Raw genomic sequence first — 20,715 nt, 5'->3', positions numbered from 1 at the left:
CCCTCCAGTCAGGGAGGCAGCAACATGAACAGAGGAATTACAATATCCCACAGCCAGGGCTGTAAAACAGAGATGAGGATAAACCACCAAAAGCTGCATAGTCTGGTCAAGCAAGAAGTTAGCGAGGAGACGAAGTTGAAGCTGGATCTTGAAAGATGTGTAGAAGGTTGGGAAAGCAAAGTAGACAGAGAAAGCAATTCTGGGTAGAGGAAACTGCCTATACTAAACTTAGAATTTCACCCAGTAAATACTGAGATATTTTCTGTCATATGAGCATGAATGTGTGGTTTTGGCTGTTATGAGTGAATGAAGGGGAAAGACACTGTCACGGGAGGCTAAGGGGACAAGAGTGGGGAGATTAAGTGCCATCGTGAGACCTTTCATCTGAATTGTTAGGATTTTAAAACATGAAAATCGTATGGCTGATTCCTAAAGCCAGTTCTGGTTACAGCATGGAGCATGCAGGGAAGGGGAGGCTGAAGTGTAGAACTGGGCAGGGATATCATTTGTAAAATTGTTGCAAGCTCAAGTGAGAAATTATAACATTTGTATATGACTCTGACATACAGGCTTTGAATAAATATTCTGACAATGTTTTCCTGTTTTTGAAAAAAAAAACATTTTCAAGCTGTTACTCTTAATAATTATGTTTGATTTCTGTATTCTAGAAATGTCTTAAGACCAAGATGAGCAACCAACATATGTAACAGAGCCCCTCAAGGATAATTAGCTAGGACTCTTAATATTTCCTTGCATATATTAGGCTCCTAATTTTAACTAAAAATATATTCTCATGACTGTAGAAAAATAATTGTGTGGATCTAGTCACCCTTGCAGCAACTTAAATTTCACATCATCCAAAGAGTACAGTATTTTATTCATTGAGACATTTCATTAAGTCTAGAAAAGGAGGCATGGCGTGTGGTGGGCAGAGCGTTGAGCTGGGAACGGAAGTGGCATTCTTATAGTGGAACCAGCATTAATCGCTCTGGGACGGTAGATAAACCTGACCTCGCTATGGCTACTAGTGCTTTAACCTCTTCATTTCCCACCAATTCAGTTATTTATTTTCTATATCCAGTGTAGATTTCCTGGCCCTTCCATGCAACTCCTTTTTGTAACACTGCTCTTAGTTCCTGTGACCTAAAAACAGCCCAACAGAGAATACAGAATTTCCAGGTAGGCTTTCCCCTCTAAGACTCTGCTCCAAAGCTAACCAGTCTGTTTTCAGTAGTCCTTCCTTTTCTTTCCAGAATCTGTGATCCATTGATTATTCATTTCCTTTTCCCATCTTTGAATCAGTAAGAAAGACTAATTTATGATGTAGCAAACAACCCCAAGCCATCACTGGTTGAGGACAAAAACCTGTGCTTTTGTTCACAACCTATACCCATTTGAACGAAGGGGGCACTGCCCAAGTTGCCCAGGCTTCGAGCCTTGGAGTGACAGATCAGCCCCCAGGTGAAATACTGCCTGCCATCAGGAGAAAAGGAAACAGAGGCCAGCAAAGCCACACTGGTTCTTAAAGCTTAAACTTGGAGGAGCATACGTCACTTCTGCATAATTTACTAGAACCCAGGGCAAGTCACATACCAAAGCTACCCTCACAGTGGTTTTGTGCCCAGAAGGCAGAGCACCGGGATGTTCGGGAACAAGCTCATGAACACATACCCTAGTGGATCGATAAAGTTTTAAGTTAGCAAATGACATGTCTGTGGAATATCAGATTTGAATTTTAAGAGGTGAGTCCCCTGGAGGATGGAAGGTGATTGAGGACGAGACTGGAGGTGTGTCATTGCAGTGTAATGATTCCAGAGACAGATGATAAGGGCTTGAACTAACGGCAGGAGCATGGGAAAGAGGATTAGACTAGAAAAGAGAAGCATAAAGCTTTCCCCAGTATGATCTGTTAGCTGCAAATGGAGGAGATGAAACAAGGGTGCCCTTCACCAAGATTGCACTAGGTTTATGCCATCAATTTGGAGGTTTCAATGTTCCAGCCTTTTGTGCAAGGCCTCTTCATTTCTAGAAGACTCTTGGATTCCAAACAGGTGGTTATTTGTAGTGAACAGAACTTGGGACAGGGCTCATAAACCTTTCTGTTCATTAAACCCCACCTCTCCAAGAAAGAATCCATTGGCTTCATCACTTACGTTTTAGTAGCTGCAATATGAGAATTGATTTTTGTTTGTACATTCCAGTTAGTAGGGATATAACCATTATGGATGGACTTTCTAGTAGAGGAAAATGACTTAAAGTATAAGTAAGTACTTATTGTGCTATCAAGGAAATAAAGCAGACTTTTTTTAATGAGAATAAATTAGAGGTGAGTCAAATGAAGGCTTTTTGTGGCCATTTTGTTATTGCTTGTGTGGTCAGTTTTGCGAAAAATTTGATTCAATACTCACCAAACCCTTGCCATGGGAATTTCTGATCATCTGTATGGTTTCACATGTTACATATTTGAAAATTACATTTATCCTTCTTCCAGATTAGTGGTTATTTACAACTCCAGCAATTTCCACAAACAGTTCTTTGAAAACCAGTAAGAGAATTATAAAATTAATACAGTTGATCATCAGTGCTGATTTAATTTTGTTAAAAATCGGTTATTCCAGCTGTAATTTAAAGTTACCTCTCTACTTTCATCTCATTTTTGATGAAATTATCAGGGGCGATGCAGTTTAATAATTGCTATATTTTTAACTACTCATCCCATGAATTTCTGAAGTTTGCTTTCCTTCTAACATTTCTTTCTCTTGTCCCTGCCTTCTAATCCAGAGGGCATCTCCTCTGTATCAGGATAATGGCTTTCCCTTTCCTTTCCCAAAATGTTTCTTTATGCAAAAAAAAAAAAGAACTTTAGGACTTGGTCTTTTGAAATACTAAAATAATTCTTGGGACTTCAGAGTCTTGGTTTTGAAACTTAAAGGTCTTGGCTTTCTTAATTAAAAGCAAAACTACTTTTTTGTTGAATTTTCCCTTTCCATAATTGGTAGGGGAAGGAGAAATAGTATGAGAGGAAAAATGCTTAGTTAATATATTAAATATCATTCCTTCCAATAACTCTTATTTTCATACTTCTGAAATACGTATCTGGAGTTTTTTACACTTAGTAAAGATATATGTTCTTAGACACCAAAGAAAAGATTCAGATAGGAAAATTACCCAAGTCTCCTACTAAACTTTTCATCAATAAGCAATCAGTTAGCTTGTTACAAGCTTCTGACATTTGCATATGGAAAAGAAAGTAACTAGTATCACTAACTAGTAGTTGAGATTCCAGTAGCTGCGTAGGGCTTTTAGGAAGGCTAAATAAAGTAGTGCATGCATGTCGGTGAGTGTGTACACTATTCACAACTTCTTGGACATGGAGTTATATAAATTCATACCCAGCAAAAACTTGTATTCAAGAGAATAAATTCTAATATTAGTGTTGTTTTCTTTTAAAACATGTAGGTTTTTTTCTTCATTGTAAAAGTATTGAAAATAGATGAAAATAAGTAGAGATAACTTAAAAAATTGCATTCTAAACATTATGCATGACAAATTATGCATTTATATTAGCATTTATCATGGATTTTTGGGTTTAATTGTTTTCTTTTTTTTTTTTCCCATTCAGAGATTTTATCAACAGTCTTCGACTGTACAGGACATTCTATGGAGGCCTGGCTGATCAGATTTGTGTTAATGAATTAGCCGCTGCTGATGGGCCTTGCTGGAATGGAGAAGATATAGTAAAAAGGTACTTTATGTGCAGTGGTCTGAGAAAATATAATTGCTGTTTTCACCCTTGATTTCTTTACCCAGATCTTGAATGAATTACTTCAGTTTTAACTTTGCCACACAGCTTAGAGTATACATTAATTCCTCTTCAGTTTGTTAAAAATAAATTTGATCATTTTGATATTTTAGTAATATGATGATAACATTTTGTGGTGTTTTAAAAGTTTTCTCTTCTTTTCTCCCTATTTGTGACTTACCCAATGATCCTACTTTTTCAATTATTATTTCAATTATTATTATTATTATTTCAACTATTCAATCTGTCTTATTTATCAAATATCTTATTTTTTCTAGTTTAATTTTATGAGTAGCAAAAAGTAAGGAAATTCAGTGCAATGTGAAAACCTATGCAGAGGTTCACTGATACATTTTGTCTCAGGAGTGTTAATATGTCCATCTATAATTGTTCCTTTGTGTGTCCATGTTTATAAGAATGGGTTACATTTATGTCTGTGTGAGGCATTGTTTACTTGTATGTTGTCAGCTATTCTCAAGCTCAGGAGTGTGATTTTTTACCTTTTTTTCTTCACTGTCTACAATTTCTTTGACAGTTTATTTTCCTTTGCTTTCTATACTGATTGTACTCTCAAGTAATCTCCTGAGCCTGAGAATGTCCTAAATTCTCTCGTGTGTGATATATAACAGTGGTCAGTATAATCGGCTGGGAATTAGTCCTTTGATTTTTCTAATGCCTGTTATTATTACAGAATATAGGCTTGTATTGCCTTTGGAGTGCAATGTTTTAGTGTGTTTTATTTTGAGCGATCTTCAAAAAGAAATATAGGGTGTTAAGCTTTCTTATTTACAAATAGACCTACTCCATATGAAAATTGGTGGTTTAGTTACCACAAGAGTGATTAGTTCATTAAAAATGCCAGTTAGAAAATTAAATTTACTATGCTAAACATACACTGTAATTAACTTTACTACAAAGGTATATAATAAAAAACTGTTTATGTATTTCAGGGTGATCATATTCATTATAGTTAAATTCATTATCAGATATATTCCTGATATATTAAAAGATTATTTTATAGTTTATATCAGAATATCTCATAGAGATTCTTAGATTTCACAGAGAAAAAATTATTGAAGACAGGAACTATATTTAAATTTAAATAAAATATTTGGCTGGCATGGCTGGTGCTCTTTTTTCATTTTGTGTCTTGGATATTGGAATGTATCTTCTAAATATATCTTTCTGGCCTTTACCAAGAGCAAAGATAGTATGCCTAGTACTCTGAGTCTTTATAGTATTTACATCAATAAAATTTCTGCTGCTTAGATCTAGTAATGAAATGCTACTTTAACTTATACTTCCTCTCTTCACATTGTTCAAACTGGAATTGAACTATTTGTATAGTAATGACTTTTCTACAGGGCTTAATGAGAATCCCATAGTCACTAATGAATGGTGTAGTATATAATATGAATAATTTAATATATTACATTACATTATATTATATCATTTGATTCTAGAGCTGCAAGCACTTTAGTTTCAATTTGTCCTACTCCTCTCTTGATTATTTGGTCTGGGGTTTGTATAATAGGAGATACTGTTAGAGAAATCAGTGATTTGGGAAAATTTATTCGAGAGATAGTTTTTTCAACTCAAAGTACAGATTTTCTTCTATGTGACATATTTTTAAGACCTCATATATGGTTTATGAACAATGAAAGCTCATCTTTAGCAAGAATTCTTTATGGAAATGGTCTACATTTCTGATAAGGAAAGTGAGTGATTCTCCTTATTCTCCTCTGCTTCCAGCTGCTGTCTTCCCTTCCCTGTATCCCTCTTCCTCCTGTCTGTCTGCCACCTCTCAGTGCCCTGTGGGACTCCGCTCTCCTGTGAACAGCTTTCTCTTTGCTGTTCACATCCCTATCTCTCACCCCTATCTCATGGATCATGGGCCTGCACCCATTTCCCTTTGCTTGCCAGACCAGCGACAGCCTCACACACTGGCTCCTCCACCACCTCTGGGCAACTTCCAAAAATGAACATTTTTCAGTCCTTAAATATCAGCCAACATTTTGTGAGCATTATCTCATTTAATTCTTCTAAAGCTTTATTCTCTCATGCTCTAAACTAAGTTGACTGAGTGCTATCTTATTTCTATTTGATCTTGAGAAAACTCTCATATGTACTTTGACTTTAAAAAATGCAATTTAAATTGTAATTTCATTCTTGGCTCAACCATTTCTTGACACAAATTTGAAACAGGTTTTTTTTTTTCAATTGCAAAGTTAAAGTTAAAACTTAAATATCCATCGTATCAGGTGGTTGATTATGGTGTATTCACCATGGAATGTTATATGGCAGCCAAAAATTGTTCATATTTTTACTTGCTATTATGGAGTATTTCAAATAATTATTAAGTAGAAATTGTTAAAAAGAGGATGCTACATATTTCACCAGCAGATTTGAAATATAAAAATATGATATTGGTTCTGCATAGAGTATTTCTGGAGAGTTACACCAAGACTGATAATATACTTAAGAAGTACAAGGGGGCTTTTATTTTTTATTTGCATTGTTTTTATTTATGTTTAATGAAAACATAGTGATATTGAATTATGAGTCATTATTGTTTTCTTCTTTTTATAATTCTTTCTTGATATAAAAGTGCTATTTTTACATTTAATTTCTAGTCATTGGCATTTTCATAGTACTTTTTGGTATAGTTTTGTCAAAGCATTAATGGATATGTTTCAATACTGAACTACTGAATTTCTCTAAGAGGGCTTCAATATAAAGTCAAGTCCTGATGAATGATGAAACTTCAAAATATTAGCTACTTTCTTCCTGAAAAAGAAATATAACAGAGATCACTGTGTGAAAGCACTAAGATATTCATTTCAGAAACCAACAGTTAGTTGAAATAAATAGTCCCACTGAATTTTGAGGAAATGAATCATCAAGTGAATGTATACCACATTTGGGGATGATAAAAGTTTTCCATTTTTTATAGTAGGCTATAATACTCATCAAATTTATTCTAAAGGAATTATACCAAACCCATCAATACAATAAATTGATGGCAAAATTGAGACTATCATTCATTATAAGAGCAAAGTGATTATTTTGGCAAGATTTCTTCTCCTGAAGGCATTTTGCAGGAGATGATTGATAAGATTATTTATGTGCACAGACATGCTACCTCAAAGAATAGGAGAACCATACAGATTATTTCAATATTGTGATAGTCCCATAAAAATGAACCTTCATACTCATCAAAAGAGGTTTAATTCCTTTGTGATTGCAGATGAAAATATCTCAAATATCTGTAGTATGTAAGATTCTTGAATTCTTATAAAAAATGTATTTTAATTCAAATGATTTTAGAGACTGCACGCCTACCATAAACTCTACTGCAACATTGAGGTCAATCAGATAACCGCTGATTTAAGATGAAAATGTATTACTGAAATCTAAGTAGTTTCCATCTCTTAAGTCTCTCTTATCTACTCCTTCTTTCATCATAAAGTAAAATTGTTCTCTGAAAGGCACGTCAGTTCCTCTCTTCTCAGAACTCTTTCCTCTGTCTTCTGTGACTGGAAATTGATTGGCAGTTTGCACTCATCTTTCTGAGTATTGATGTTCAGGTGACAGCTACTTATTAACCATTGCTTCCTTTTCCCTTTTGATTAGTAGACAGATAATCCAGTAACTTTCCCTCAATCTCCAGGAATTTATGGCTTCCACAATGACTCTTCAACTGGCCAATAGCTTAGTATTTTAGTAAAATTCATAATTCACATGATTTGTCTTGATTTAGTTAATGCTCCTTAATGTTTCTTTCATAATCTATTTTTTTCAATCTTATGGTAAGGTAACCCCTTCTCAACATATTATAATTGATTTTTTAAAAATAAAATAAAAGTATAAAACCTTAGAAATCTCTGAGATTATATAGTTATCGCTTATCAGTTTTTTTATTTTCCATCCAGACAATGCCATTTTTTCCTGGCCATAATTCTTCTTGGCCTCAATTTTTTCCACTTTTACACATTGTCTATCTGGAAAGTTACTTTATATTCGGTCTCTCTTTTTCTTCCTGACCTTGTTGCATTCAATTATATTTTATTTATCTTTTTTTAACACCTAGCCTAGTTTGCAAATGTTATAGACTACATTTTAAAAACAGTCATCAGGTCTCAGGATTGTTCTGAATATCATTAATGTAACACCTAGTTTGTTTTCCTGTGTTGTCTGTGCAAGGGCAGTATGGTATTCATGACCTAAACACCAGGATGCTTTCTATTTATTGCAGTTTCTACCTATTCAATCAGGTTTCTAAGGTCGTCGAACTATGTTTCATAATAATCATCATTGTTGTCATGCCTGTGGCTTATCTTGTTTGGTTCAGAATTAGACGTTGCTTAAAAGGTGTAATTAGGAATGTCCCCACTCTGACCCCATCACAGCAATCTACCATGGACCTTGAAATTCCTACTACTAATGGAATAATTTTCAACTAAATCATTTTCTCCATGCAACAGCTTTGCCAAACTTTCACTTTTACCGTGAGTCCTAGTGAAACAAATCCCCTCGTTTATGTTTTATTGTAACCTCTAAATCCACAGTTACACCTGTAATGCTTCTTATACTTACATGCCATGCACTTTTTTCTTTTTATCTGCTGCAATGTTTTCATAATAGAGGTCCTGTATTATCTGAGAGGCTAAGAATGATTAATAACATTGAACAGCTATCAGAAATTTTTAAAGATAATGGGACTCTGAGGAAAAGGAATTTTTATAAGTGTTACTGAGAATTAAGAGATTTGGGAATTTGGGATGTGACCGGGTGATGACACTCTAGTGAGTAACATGTGGATCCAAAATGAAATTGAGCTCCTGAAAGATCAAAAGAAAGGAGATGAATCATTAACATTTCTGCGTGGCTGACTCTGGGTGCAGATTTTTTTTTTTCTCTGACTTCACTTTAAGGTCATGCATGTCTCACTGCGTGCTCTTCAGTAGATGTTTTTGTGAGACTGAAGTTTAAAGAACTCTAAGAAGCTCATGTGTTCTGGGTGCAAGACGTATAGGTGTCATTGTCTTTATCACAGCTAAGGAACCTGGGTTGGTAGTAGATAAAGGTGTCATGGCCTGCCCAAGGTCAATAATCTGAGTTTATGGTGTCAGGAAGAGATAACTGGAAACACCTCTGCTCTTTGTGACAAAAAGTGTGGTTTTTGATATGTTACAAGGGACTGTCAAATTCATCAGAATGTAGAGTATATGTCTGAGGTCCAATGGGACAAGTACAGTTCTGGCTGATAAAATCGGGCTTGGAATGACATAAAATTTGCAGAGTTCTCAGCTGTGTACCGTCTCCTTCTGCTTTCCTCTAGTACAGTTGCTTGGCAGAAAAGTTTTATTTAAATGGTAGTGCCTGAAGTAGTTGTCCTATAGGTTGGTTCTATAGAAAATAACATAGTAGATGGTAGCAGGGGAAGCACATTTTATCAACTTTGCTCCAAGTGCTGATATTTTTAATTAGTGTTAAAGCCTTCGAAAGTATCCATCCTTCTCAGACCAATATACACAATTTCTTCTTTTCTAAAAATGCTCTATTAATTTGGCAATAATTGGATGGCATCTCATCTTCTGAACTGAGAAAGTTCTTCTAAATCTTTCTCACTGGCTCACAGGCTTAGTAATCAGTTGTCTCCTGTTAATCATGTGATCATTACATTCAAGAAGCTGGACTCAAAGATGAAAGAAAGTAGAAACTGTCTCATTAAACCCACTCAGATGGCTGCTTTTACCTCATTATTAGAATGAGATTATGGCCAAGTCTCAGAACTTTTTTGGTCACTATGAGTGTCTGAAATATCTTTTATTTTTTAATTTTTATTATTAATTTATTATATTACATTTTATTTTTATTTATTTTATTAAGATATTATTGATATATACTCTTACAAAGGTTTCACATGGAAAAACAATGTGGTTACTACATTCACCCATATTATCCAGTCCCCACCCATACCCCATTGTAGTCACTGTCCATTAGTGTAGTAAGATGCCACAGAGTCCCTATTTGCCTTCTCTGTGCTGTACTGTCTTCCCCATGATCCCCCCCACACCATGTGTACTAAACATAATACCCCTCAGTCCCCTTCTCCCTCTATCCCCACCTGCCCTCCCATACCCCTCCTCTTTGGTAACCACTAGTCCCTTTTGGAGTCTGTGAGTCTGCTGCTGTTTTGTTCCTTCAGTTTTGCTTCATTGTTATACTCCACAAATGAGTGAAATCATTTGGTACTTGTCTTTCTCTACCTGGCTTATTTCACTGAGCATAATACCCTCTAGCTCCATCCATGTTGTTACAAATGGTAGGATTTGTTTTCTTCTTATGGCTGAATAATATTCCATTGTGTATATGTACCACCTCTTCTTTATCCATTCATCTACTGATGGACACTTAGGTTGCTTTGAATGATCTTTTATTGTCATTAGTTCCCTAAACAGTCTACCTTAAGTAGTTCAGTCCTAAAAAAAAGTCTAAATTCACTAATGAAAAGGCCTATTCCAACTTAATAATCAAAACTGTGAACTGCCCTGGAAGTGCTCATTACTCCCCAGTTAGGCACTGCTTCCTGCTCACAGGTGCCCATAGTTGTGATCAACTTCAGGTCCATGTGCTGACCTTGAGGTCTCCTTGTCTTCCAGCCAGTGGTTCTCATGTCATGACTCCTTTGTGTTTGGAGGTGGAGGGATAATGGAGCAAAGGAAGAAAGAAGGATAAGAGAAAGGGAAGCTCATTTTGACTGATACTTTTATATCTCATTAATGCTTCATAGCTTGGCATGCATGAAGGAAGAGCTGTTGTCCTGGGGCTTTTGTGTGTTCAAGGAAATGCCTCCCCACAATTCTTCTCCACCTGATGGCAACTTTGGCTTCTTTCTGCTGAGATCTTCTGGTGGGGGTCCTTTTTTCCCATGTGGTGCAGTGTAGACCACAGAAACTTTGTTTCTCTCTCCCAGTTGTGGTCAAGTACAGCCTATACCAGGGCAGCTGCTACTTTTCACTCTGCCACTGGGTAGGCTGCTTCCATGAAGGCACAGGCTGCCTTACATTTCTTGAGGTGTGAATCAACTACCAGCCTTTTTATTCTCTCAAACTCCAAGGATCCCTCAAAGTCTCTTGCACTTAGGATGGGTAAATGGAGGAATGCCACAGCAATCTAAGACGTTACTTCAAAGAAGTTCTCTCTCTTGGCCTCTTTGACCTTAATCCTTTTATACAATTAAGGCAGATGTCAAGATGAGGGACTCAAAGCAGTGTTTAGCTGTCAGTTTTTCACATTTAGCACTTCAGTTTGGAATGTCACCTATTGTTCTGTTCTCAGCTGAAATGCAAACACAAAGAGTGCTCCTTTAGCATCCTTTCACATGGTTTTGGAAGTGGTGAGTAGAAGACAGAAAAGTAGATTCCATGTTCTAGACCTTGAATGGGATACAAAGGTAATTAAGGCACTCTTTTCACATTTGAGGGACCTAGAATCTAAAAACAGGTAGAGAACATGTTTACAACACATACACAACAAAACATACACTGAAAGAAGAGAGACACAAAAAAATCCCACATGCTTTCAAATAAGGTGAGAACCTTTTTGGATTGAGGGGATTAGAAAAATGCTTAATAAAAGAATATGTAATGTGGATCTCCATTCATTCATTTAAAATAATTTCTCTGGAAGATTTATGGATTAGATGAGATGATGTCTGGGACTTGCTTTAAAATAATCAGTGCATGGGGAAGAGGGTCATATTATATAAGAACCAAACTTTCTATGTGGATAATCACTGAAAGTGTATTATGGATACAGGCGTATTTACTCTGTATTTGTATATATTTGAGAATTCTATAATAAAAAAAAATAAATATAAAATATAATAAGACATAATAAAAATATGTTGTCATGTGTCCTATCACAAACACTCTTCTAGACATTGGGGATATACTGATGGACAAGAGGTATGAACCATCCCTCATTAGGTAAGGGTATAGAGGAGAATATCACTCGTCACATAATTACAAGTGTGAATAGTTTGAAGAATCTTTAAGGTTGGATGGCATTTTAATGAGAAGACTTGCAAGCAAGAGGTAGACTGGGAGCAAATGCATTCTTGGTGGCCTATTAACTGCATTATTCCCATTTGTGTGTAACCTTTCAGACGATCTTTTCTCCTTAACTGTCTTTATTCAAGCTTCATGGGCATGTCTTGACTACTTAGTATTAATCCTTTCCTTGTTCATTACAGTTCAGCCCTTCATTCTAGAAGCCAGTGAAACTCAGAGAATAGGAACATACGCTCAGGAGCCAGGCTACCAATGCACTCCGTATAAGATGAGCCACTTACTAGTAGCAATGTGAATTCAGGCACATTCATCAGCCTCTAATTGTCTGTTTCCTTATCTTTAAAATGTGGCTAAAAATAATACTTGTCTCATGTTTGAGAATTAAATGTTATTCTCATTTATACACATAAACAATTTAGGATTCTAGGTATCATATAATAAACATTCAACAACTGCTGTATCTTCTTAAACAATGTTTATTCATTTACTTCAGTGAGAATGAAACCCTATTGTATTGTGCTTCTCTCTTCATCTAATGAATTCTATCATAGATCAGAAGATTTTCATTTGGAAAACAGATGTTTGTGAAAATTTTTTTATGCTTCAATACAATTAATATTGGGGATTTTGGTTTAGGAGTAGGAGCTAGTCCCTTATTAATTTTTTAATGATTACCTCACTGAAGTCTAGAGAAATTATATATTATAAAATATATAATAGATGGTTTATCCAATATTACAACTGTGGAGATTATTGTCTGTCTTGTACCCATATAATACATCAGTTTTCTGAAGTGAGAACTAAAAGTTAAGATATGAAGAGACAGCACTATAGAGATAAAAGAAAAACATTTCACCCCCCAGCAGTAGTTTGGAAATAGTTGATCACTGGTGATTGCATCTTTGAATTGATTATATTGAACTACCTGTTGATTGGAAATCAATCTCTGAAGCTGTGCTAAATTTCAGTACATTACATAATAGATAATTTTAGGGACATGATAATTTTAAGGCTACTATACTTCTAGTCATTTCTCTCCTTCCACTGAATTCCCAAAGGAAGTAAGTATTGTAAACAGATTCCCTTGAACAAAATGGGGTTGAACATCAGCCATCACCTTGTGTCTAACTACTGTTCCTCACCAGAGTGACACAGTACAGGGAGACTATTTTTAACCTGCCACTGGCTCCCTCAGAGATTGTGCCTAGGGAAGATTCCAAAAAAAAAAAAAAAAAAGTCTTGAGATAAAAGTTCACTGAAGTGAAAACCTAAAGGACCTTTTCCCATCTGTTTGGCACAGAAGTTGTTATCTCTTTGGGGGCACAGATTTCATCACGGTTCCACAGACTTGTGACTTCCAGATTGTGTTATTGTAAAACAGCAGCAGTCTTCAGCCATTCCAAGATGCCTATTCTTACTTTAGCTCAAGCAGTTCCTTATTTACCCTTCATTTTCATACTGAGCTTATGTGTGAAAAACTATTCCCTTTAAAGCAAAATAGGTGTCAGTTTGCTAAAATATAAAGATGGCACGTATTTTTTTCTTAGTCAAGTTCCTATATTTCCATATCATAGCAGGTAAATCCATCAGTGTATAATCTATTGTATTTATAAAATAAAATGCTAGAGGAGAGATGAAAGAGAACAATCACTTATTCTTAATGCTTTCTTCTTCAAATAGGCTTTAGAATGGACTCATGTATTTTATAAGAACAGTTCATCAGTTATTAGCACATTTTATTGTCCAGCCATCCAAATCCATATTTTCTGATGCCTTCTTCAGAACAAATAAATAAATGTCGGTAGGTACTATTGAAATGGGTTTCCAAAACCTGATGTGAAATTACTTGCACATTAATGAATGCAGCATTTGAAATATAGTGACCTTTATGTTTTGACTTGCATGATTAATACAGTATTTCATTGTTCTGAAGGCTTCATTTTCTCAAGACTGTATGGAAATGAGGAAATGTTTTAATTTTTGTTTGTTTTCCTGGGGAGATAGATGAATACAAATTATTATTATTTTGAGTACTTGTTATAATTCACTTTCAAAGTTCTATCCTCAGTTTATAATGACAGACACAAGAATGCACGTTATAAATCTTTGAGGGATTGAATAAGAAACCCAGGAGTCTTGAAGTCTTGAACCCTAGAATCTTGAAGAAAATGCACCCCAAGTTTAGAAAGTAGCCTGAAAGTCATCCTATATGGTTCAAAACTCTTAACAATGATTAGGAGAGAGGGAAATGCAAATAAGAAACTTTTGCTCTCTGTACGCTTTTAAATAGTAATTTAGTTTTTAATGACATCTCTGTACTAGTATAATTAGAAAAATGGGTCTTTCCATTTTAAGAATATAACTCTTGAGTTCTCTCTTTCAGCATCTGCGAAACTATACCTGAATTGGAACAAAGCTGCACATTTCTGTGCCCCGTCCTGTGCAGTTCTGACAAGACAGCCTCCTCTCTTCCTAAGAGACTGAGGCCTCTTTGCTAGTCAGTGAGCATGAACATATGATGTGAAGATGTAAACGTTCCCATGTCAATTGTCAATTTTATATAAATTAAATATGATATGACAATTACAGATATGGATGAAATATTGGCCCTTTTTGGGTTATTCTGGCAGAATCTAGGCATTTTTACATATATTAGATCATTAAATCAACAGTATGTTTGAGTAATATATTTAAATTATTTTGTGTCAAACAAAATTAATACCTTCTTTCAGTGAGCATGGACTATTTAAATATATGGAGTATTGCCCAGTGGTAAAAATCTATGATGCTTTTGGTTTGGAGTTGAATTATTGCCATCAAATTTGAAGTCAGAAGAAATGTTTCTTCCGAGGTGAGCAGTGATGCTCTGTGGGGTAGAAGGAGCCACACATACAGACATGAAACTGGCTGTGAGCGTTTTTATGTGCTGGACATGTGGTGATGTGTCAGATGCATTTGTTAGTGTTCTCCAGAGAGATACAACCAATGCTGTCAACAATATCTGCCTCTCTATCCTTATCTATCTATCTATCTATCTATCTATCTATCTATCTATCTATCTATCTATCTATCTATCTATCTAATCTATCATCTATCATTATGTATCTATCTATCTATCTGTCTATCATTTATCATCTATCTGTCTATCATCTATCTATCTATCTATCTATCTATCTATCTATCTATCTATCTATCTATCATCTATCTTCATCTATCTATATCTATCTATCTATCTATCTATCATCTATCTATTATCTATCTATCATCTATCTATATATCTATCATCTATCTATCTCTATCTAGACAGAGATACTAAGGACTAGGCTTATGCAACTGTGGGCCTGTCAAGTCTCTGTGTGCTCTGCAGGGCAGGCTGGCAGGCTGGCAATTACAGCAGGTGTCAGTATGGCGGTGTTCAGTTCTAAGGCAGTCTGGAGGCAGAATTCCTTCCTCTTTGGAGACTTCAGTCTTTCCTCTTAAGGCCTTCAACTGATGAGATGAGGCCCAAATGCATGGTACAGATAATCTGCTTTACTTAAAATCTGTGTCTTAAATGTTAATCACATCTCCAAAACACCTTCACAGCAGTATCAGTTTAGCATCAGATGAGACTACTGGGGACCATATCCTAGGCAGGTTGACACATCAAATTAACCATCACAAGTCATGTTCTTCGGGAAAAATGGAACAGCAAGTTTGTGCTGTCAGGGAGTTGTTCTAGGATGGGACAGTGGAGGAGGCTGTGTTACATTAAGTCTCCAGGGAAACCCTCTCTGCAGAAATCATGTTTAAGCTGAAAATGCGGGAAGATCTGATTTTCCCAAGTAGAGATTAGTGGGGTGTTGTGGGGGTGTGGGAGGATTGTTGAATCAGATGGGAGATGGGGCAAGTGTCAGATCACCTAGGCCAGGGTAGAAGTTTGGATTTCATTCTAGGTGTTTTGAGAAGTCACCGGAGGTATCAAGCAAAGACTCATATGATCTGAATGTTTCATGCAGAGTTATTTTGAATATAAATTTGAGAAAAAAGCAAACAGATTCTTACAGTTTCATATTGGCCAGTCAGTCTGTGTGTGGTATGTGAAAGTGAGACAATGAAAAAAGGAAGACAATAGCACATGTACCTCTAAAGAATAAAAACTTATCCACTGTGAATGAAAATCTGTCACATTTGTGTTACCTGGATATTTAAGTCTTTGCAGAACAATACATACCATGAAGAAACTATAAGTATATAACCACACATAAAATATGCACAACATTATTTTACAGGGGTACTTATCCCTTCTAAATGAAGTGTTTCCTCAAGTGAATTAGAAAAACACTAAAAATCTAATAAAAAAGTGGGGAAAGTACATAAATAGATAGATCACAGAACCTTACCAGGAGCTTTTGAACATATAAAAAAATACCCTCAGCCGTGCAAATGAAAGAATTTCCAACACAAATTAAATTCAATACATGCAACTTAAATTTTTCAGATTATTTTTTCACTTATTTTACTGATGAAGATGATTAAAACTGATCATTCATGACATTCCCCAAGGTGTAGAGAAAAAGGTATTTCAATACTCCAATAAGAGAAGCAATTATTTCTATGTCTTTGAAGGGAAATCGATCAACATATATCAAAATTTCAAAAGCATATGACTTGAATCAGCTGTTTCTCATGTAGGCATTCTCCTCAGATGTACTAACATCTGTAAACAAAATAGCATGCATTGCACATAGTTTACAGTAGCTTGAAATAGGGACAGTCAAAATGTCTGTTAATGGGGAAATAATGAATGGTTCCAGTACATTCAAAAGATAGAATATAATTTACATTTTTAAAAAGAAAGAGGCAGCCAGCCATTTAGGTAGTGATACGGAAATAGCGACAGAAGAAGAGGGATGGAGGGTATTTTCAATAATATGATTGCTTCTAATTCTGTGTGCTTCCATAATTTATTTACTATGTGCTTTCAGTACTTTTCCAAAAAAATTTTTTAAAAAAATGTGAATGTAAATGTTAAAAAATGATCTTTCTTATAGATGGAAAGACATTTTGCTTAGGAATCATATCTCAAAGAGCCCATGCATTTCAAATAAAATACAAGACAATTATCAAATAAAAGCAAAAAGAAGTTTCATAAATACTTTTTTCATTGTAAAGTTTAGAATTATTTGAGAAATGAATTGCATAAAACTGAAAATGGTAGCTGCTGCCCTGAATGTCAAGCCAGTGTTGTGGCGATCAGAGAGCGCGTGATCAGGGACTGGCCGGGACCTGCCCGCGCACTGCTCCCCCAGCCGAGGGAGGAGAACGCAGACCCAGCCTGGTTCTCACATCCCACACCCTGGATAGGGACGTGTGACTCAATGTTTGAATTTGTCTCCCCAAAATGCGTATGTTGAGACCTAAGCTTTCAAGAGATGACATTAGAAGGTGGAGCCTTTGGGAGGTGGTTAGGCTCTGCCCACAAGAGTGGGATTAGTTGCTTTATAAAAGTGACCCCATAGAGACCCCTCATCCTTCCCCCATGTGAGGATTCAGTGAAAACATGACCATCCATGAACCAGGACTTGAGCTCTCACCACCCACTGAATCCACTGGCACCGGGTCCTTGGTTTTCCCAGCCTCCAGAACTGTGAGAAATAAATCTTTGTTATTTATAAGCCACCAAGTCTATGGTATTTCTTTTATAGCATCTTGAATGCACTAAGATTAGGGTGGACCTAGAGCTAAGGTAGTAAGGGATTTTTCTTGCATGTTTGGTTATTTTATTACAGTTCCTATAATTCCATATCAGAGTAAATACGTTTATTTTCTTAAACTTACTGTATTTCAAAATGCAAGAGTGGTGGTATAATCCTTCCACTGGAAATTTGTATACAGAGAGCGCGTGAGAGTAATGCGATTAAAAATAAAGTTAATCCCAGATACTGAAAAGGCCTTTGGCAGTTGGATGGAATTATAACTTTTTATCTTAGTTTCATTATACAAAAACCATACATTCAGGAATGTTACTGTCCCATAAGTAGTTGATTATACATTTGCTTTTAGTTTCTGAAATTCATATATTGTTTTGCCTTATTTTTCTCTTTATCTAAGCACTCTACTTTCCCTTAAAATTTTGCTTACTTTTATCAATTTAATTAGGAAGAAATGTTTTTTTAAATTTCTTCTTCATCTAACTCATTAGTGAAGAAGAATGATATTTATTTAAGATAAATATAAATTATATTGCAAAAAGACCCCATCTTTAAGAAGATTTAGGAAACCATAGTTAAGGAAAATAACAATGTGACACACCCTGAAGGAAACAACGGATGAACTTATGCCCTTTAGATATATTTTTTTATTTCCCACTTAGTATAGTCCTGGTGCCCAAATTTTAAGGCCCCCACCCTACACCTCTACTGAATCAGAAACCTGTGGGTGGGTATGGGGTGGGGGCCCCAGGAATCTGTTGATTCTAATGCACAATCAAGTGTTGAGACCCACTGCCTCAGTACATCACAATTATTTTTCTGAGTAATTATTATTTTTTCCAAGATTTTAGACTTTTTAAAGAAAGGGGAAAGAGTCCATGTCTCTCCTAAAGAAGTTTAAGTTTCATGGTATGATAAATCTTACTGTAGAAATGATGTGATTCTTGTTTGGATGAAGATTTTAGAGCTGACTTGGTATCTAATAGAATTCCATTTTGATATACAGAGCACCTTGTACATGATGAATTTTGCATATCAGGTGGCTGAGCCTTTACACAGCCAGAATTTTAAGTGTTGCATATTTCTGGGAGAAAAACATTGATCGCATCCTCCTTAGATATTTAGTATCACCTATGGAAATTAATTATTTAAGCCACATTTGTATCTGCAGCAGTGCTCAGGAGGTGACGCGTTTTAAAATCACTGCTCGTTCATACAGACATACAAAAGACAATACATAGAGTTTTGCATAATAGGCTTTTTGGGATTTGTAAATACTGACCATAATAGACTGCTGAGTAACTGCAAATAAATACAAGTTAAATATCAATCATACTTGTTCTTAGTAGCATCTCCAGAAAAAATATCTAGAAGGGAAATTTATGATTTATAATGATAGTATTATTTTAAAAAAATGTAAGAATGAAATAATCATCTCTATACGAGGTTGAATATATAAAATTTTTAGGGTCAGCATTTGGATAAATATATCTGTTTGGAGCATGGTGTTTTCAGTATCATTTGATGCTACAGTTTTAAAATTTTATTTGACCAAAATGTCCTTGCCTGGGCCAGACCCTCAGATTAAGCTATTTCTAGCTTATAAAAGCTTAAGGACCAGGCAGCTAATTAGGAATTTATTCAAGCAAGATGCAAGTCAGCTTCTCTTTGGGATTCTATCCAATTCAACATAGCAAACCTCAAGACACATACACAAACCTGATGCATTAGTGCATACATGGACATAATTTATCATGCTTTTTAATATGTATCTTTTGGGAGCTATTCACCAACAAATTTTATTATTATTTTTATTATTATCTTTAAAAAAATTTTAATGCCATTCCTGGGAAAACACATCGTTGTTTTGGGATGCCTAATTAGCAGTTTCCTATTCATTTTACTTGCAAATGATTGCTTTTCTCTCTAGAAGTTTTGTAACAGCCCAGATGACAAATTGTTCAGGTTCATGAAATTTCACCAACTAAACAAACTGTAAAGTTTTTAATTCAGTAGAAACTAAAGAGCAATGCATGGGTGGCGCAGTGTGGCGAGAAGTCACGCCTGTCCAGAGGGTTCTTATTGAAAGAATGTGGAAGTAAAGAATCTTTCAGTCTCTTGTCTGTTTTGATGAAGCAGATAATTTCTAACTGCATGCAAATGGATACAGACAAGTTGACATCTTGAACAGTGTAAGCTGCTTCAAAAGAAATTCCCTATTTAAGAATTTGTACTATGGGATTTTAGCTTTCTCTGTGCTGAACAATGTTTAGCAAATATTTATTTGGTGCCTTCTGTGTGCAAGGCCCTGGGTTACAGTGTTAATGGTTCATAGTAGTGATCCCTGCCTTCTTGGGAATTACGGCAACTGCGATAGCCTGAGGAAAGTGCTGGGGTCGCGAGGTGCTTTGGGAGAATACCGAAGAGGCATCTAGAAGTCAGGCAGTTAGGGACTTAGCGGGTACTGCTGGTTCCTCCATACCCAGCCGTCCCCTTGACCTGCAGCACACCCGTTCCCCTACCTCCTGGAAGTGTTGGCCAACAGCTCAGAGCCGGCACCTTCTCCACCAAAGTGCCACCTGGCTCAGAGTCGGCCACTGCTCCTCAGACCCCCTCCCCAGGCCCATCCACATGAGCAGCATCATTGCCTCAAGGGGGAATCAGCTCCAGTCTGCAGTTTGTGCTTCAGTGCTTCCTGGTGGGAGGAGGCTGGAGTTCCTTGGAGACCCCATTCCTGCACAGTTTTTATCCTGGCTCTATCCTTCCTCCCCTTTACCTGACAGCACTTCCTCAACATGTCTCCAACAAGAATATGCTTCGGAGGAAACTGACTTCACTGAGTGATATTCACAGACACCTGCAGGGCAAGTAGGAGCCAGCTGCATGAAAGGGGCGAGGGAAGAAAATTCCGTGCAGAGAAAACTCCAGCTAGGAAGACACGTGGGGGAGAAAGAGTTCAGGCCCTAGAGTATGGGGCAGGCGTAAAGGGCTGGAAGGAGATGGGGTAAAAGGGGATCGTAATGAGAGGGGAAGCTGAAGAGGTCCACAATCTTGGTAAGTCAGGATACACATCTAATTAATATAAAAAAAAAACTGTGAAAAATCTAGACTATCACACAGAATAAAATGTGTTCAGTCAACA

The 20,715-nt window shown here is 36.1% G+C and overlaps 1 protein-coding gene across 2 annotated transcripts in view; it reads left to right on the top strand.

Annotated features, from left to right (window-relative positions):
• The window catches only part of GPC5 (glypican 5), a 1,280,510-nt gene that overhangs the window by 304,805 nt on the left and 954,990 nt on the right, over positions 1-20,715 (top strand). For both annotated transcript variants that reach the window (XM_073212456.1, XM_037024987.2), the window contains one exon: positions 3,623-3,745. In XM_073212456.1, coding sequence (XP_073068557.1) covers positions 3,623-3,745 — 123 coding nt within the window. The remainder of the gene's footprint in view (positions 1-3,622; positions 3,746-20,715) is intronic.

This window comes from Manis javanica, chromosome 9 (genome assembly GCF_040802235.1).
Source record: "Manis javanica isolate MJ-LG chromosome 9, MJ_LKY, whole genome shotgun sequence".
Taxonomy (NCBI): Eukaryota; Metazoa; Chordata; class Mammalia; order Pholidota; family Manidae; genus Manis; species Manis javanica.
Note: the sequence above shows the minus strand (reverse complement) of the source record. Positions and strands in the feature narration are given on the sequence as shown.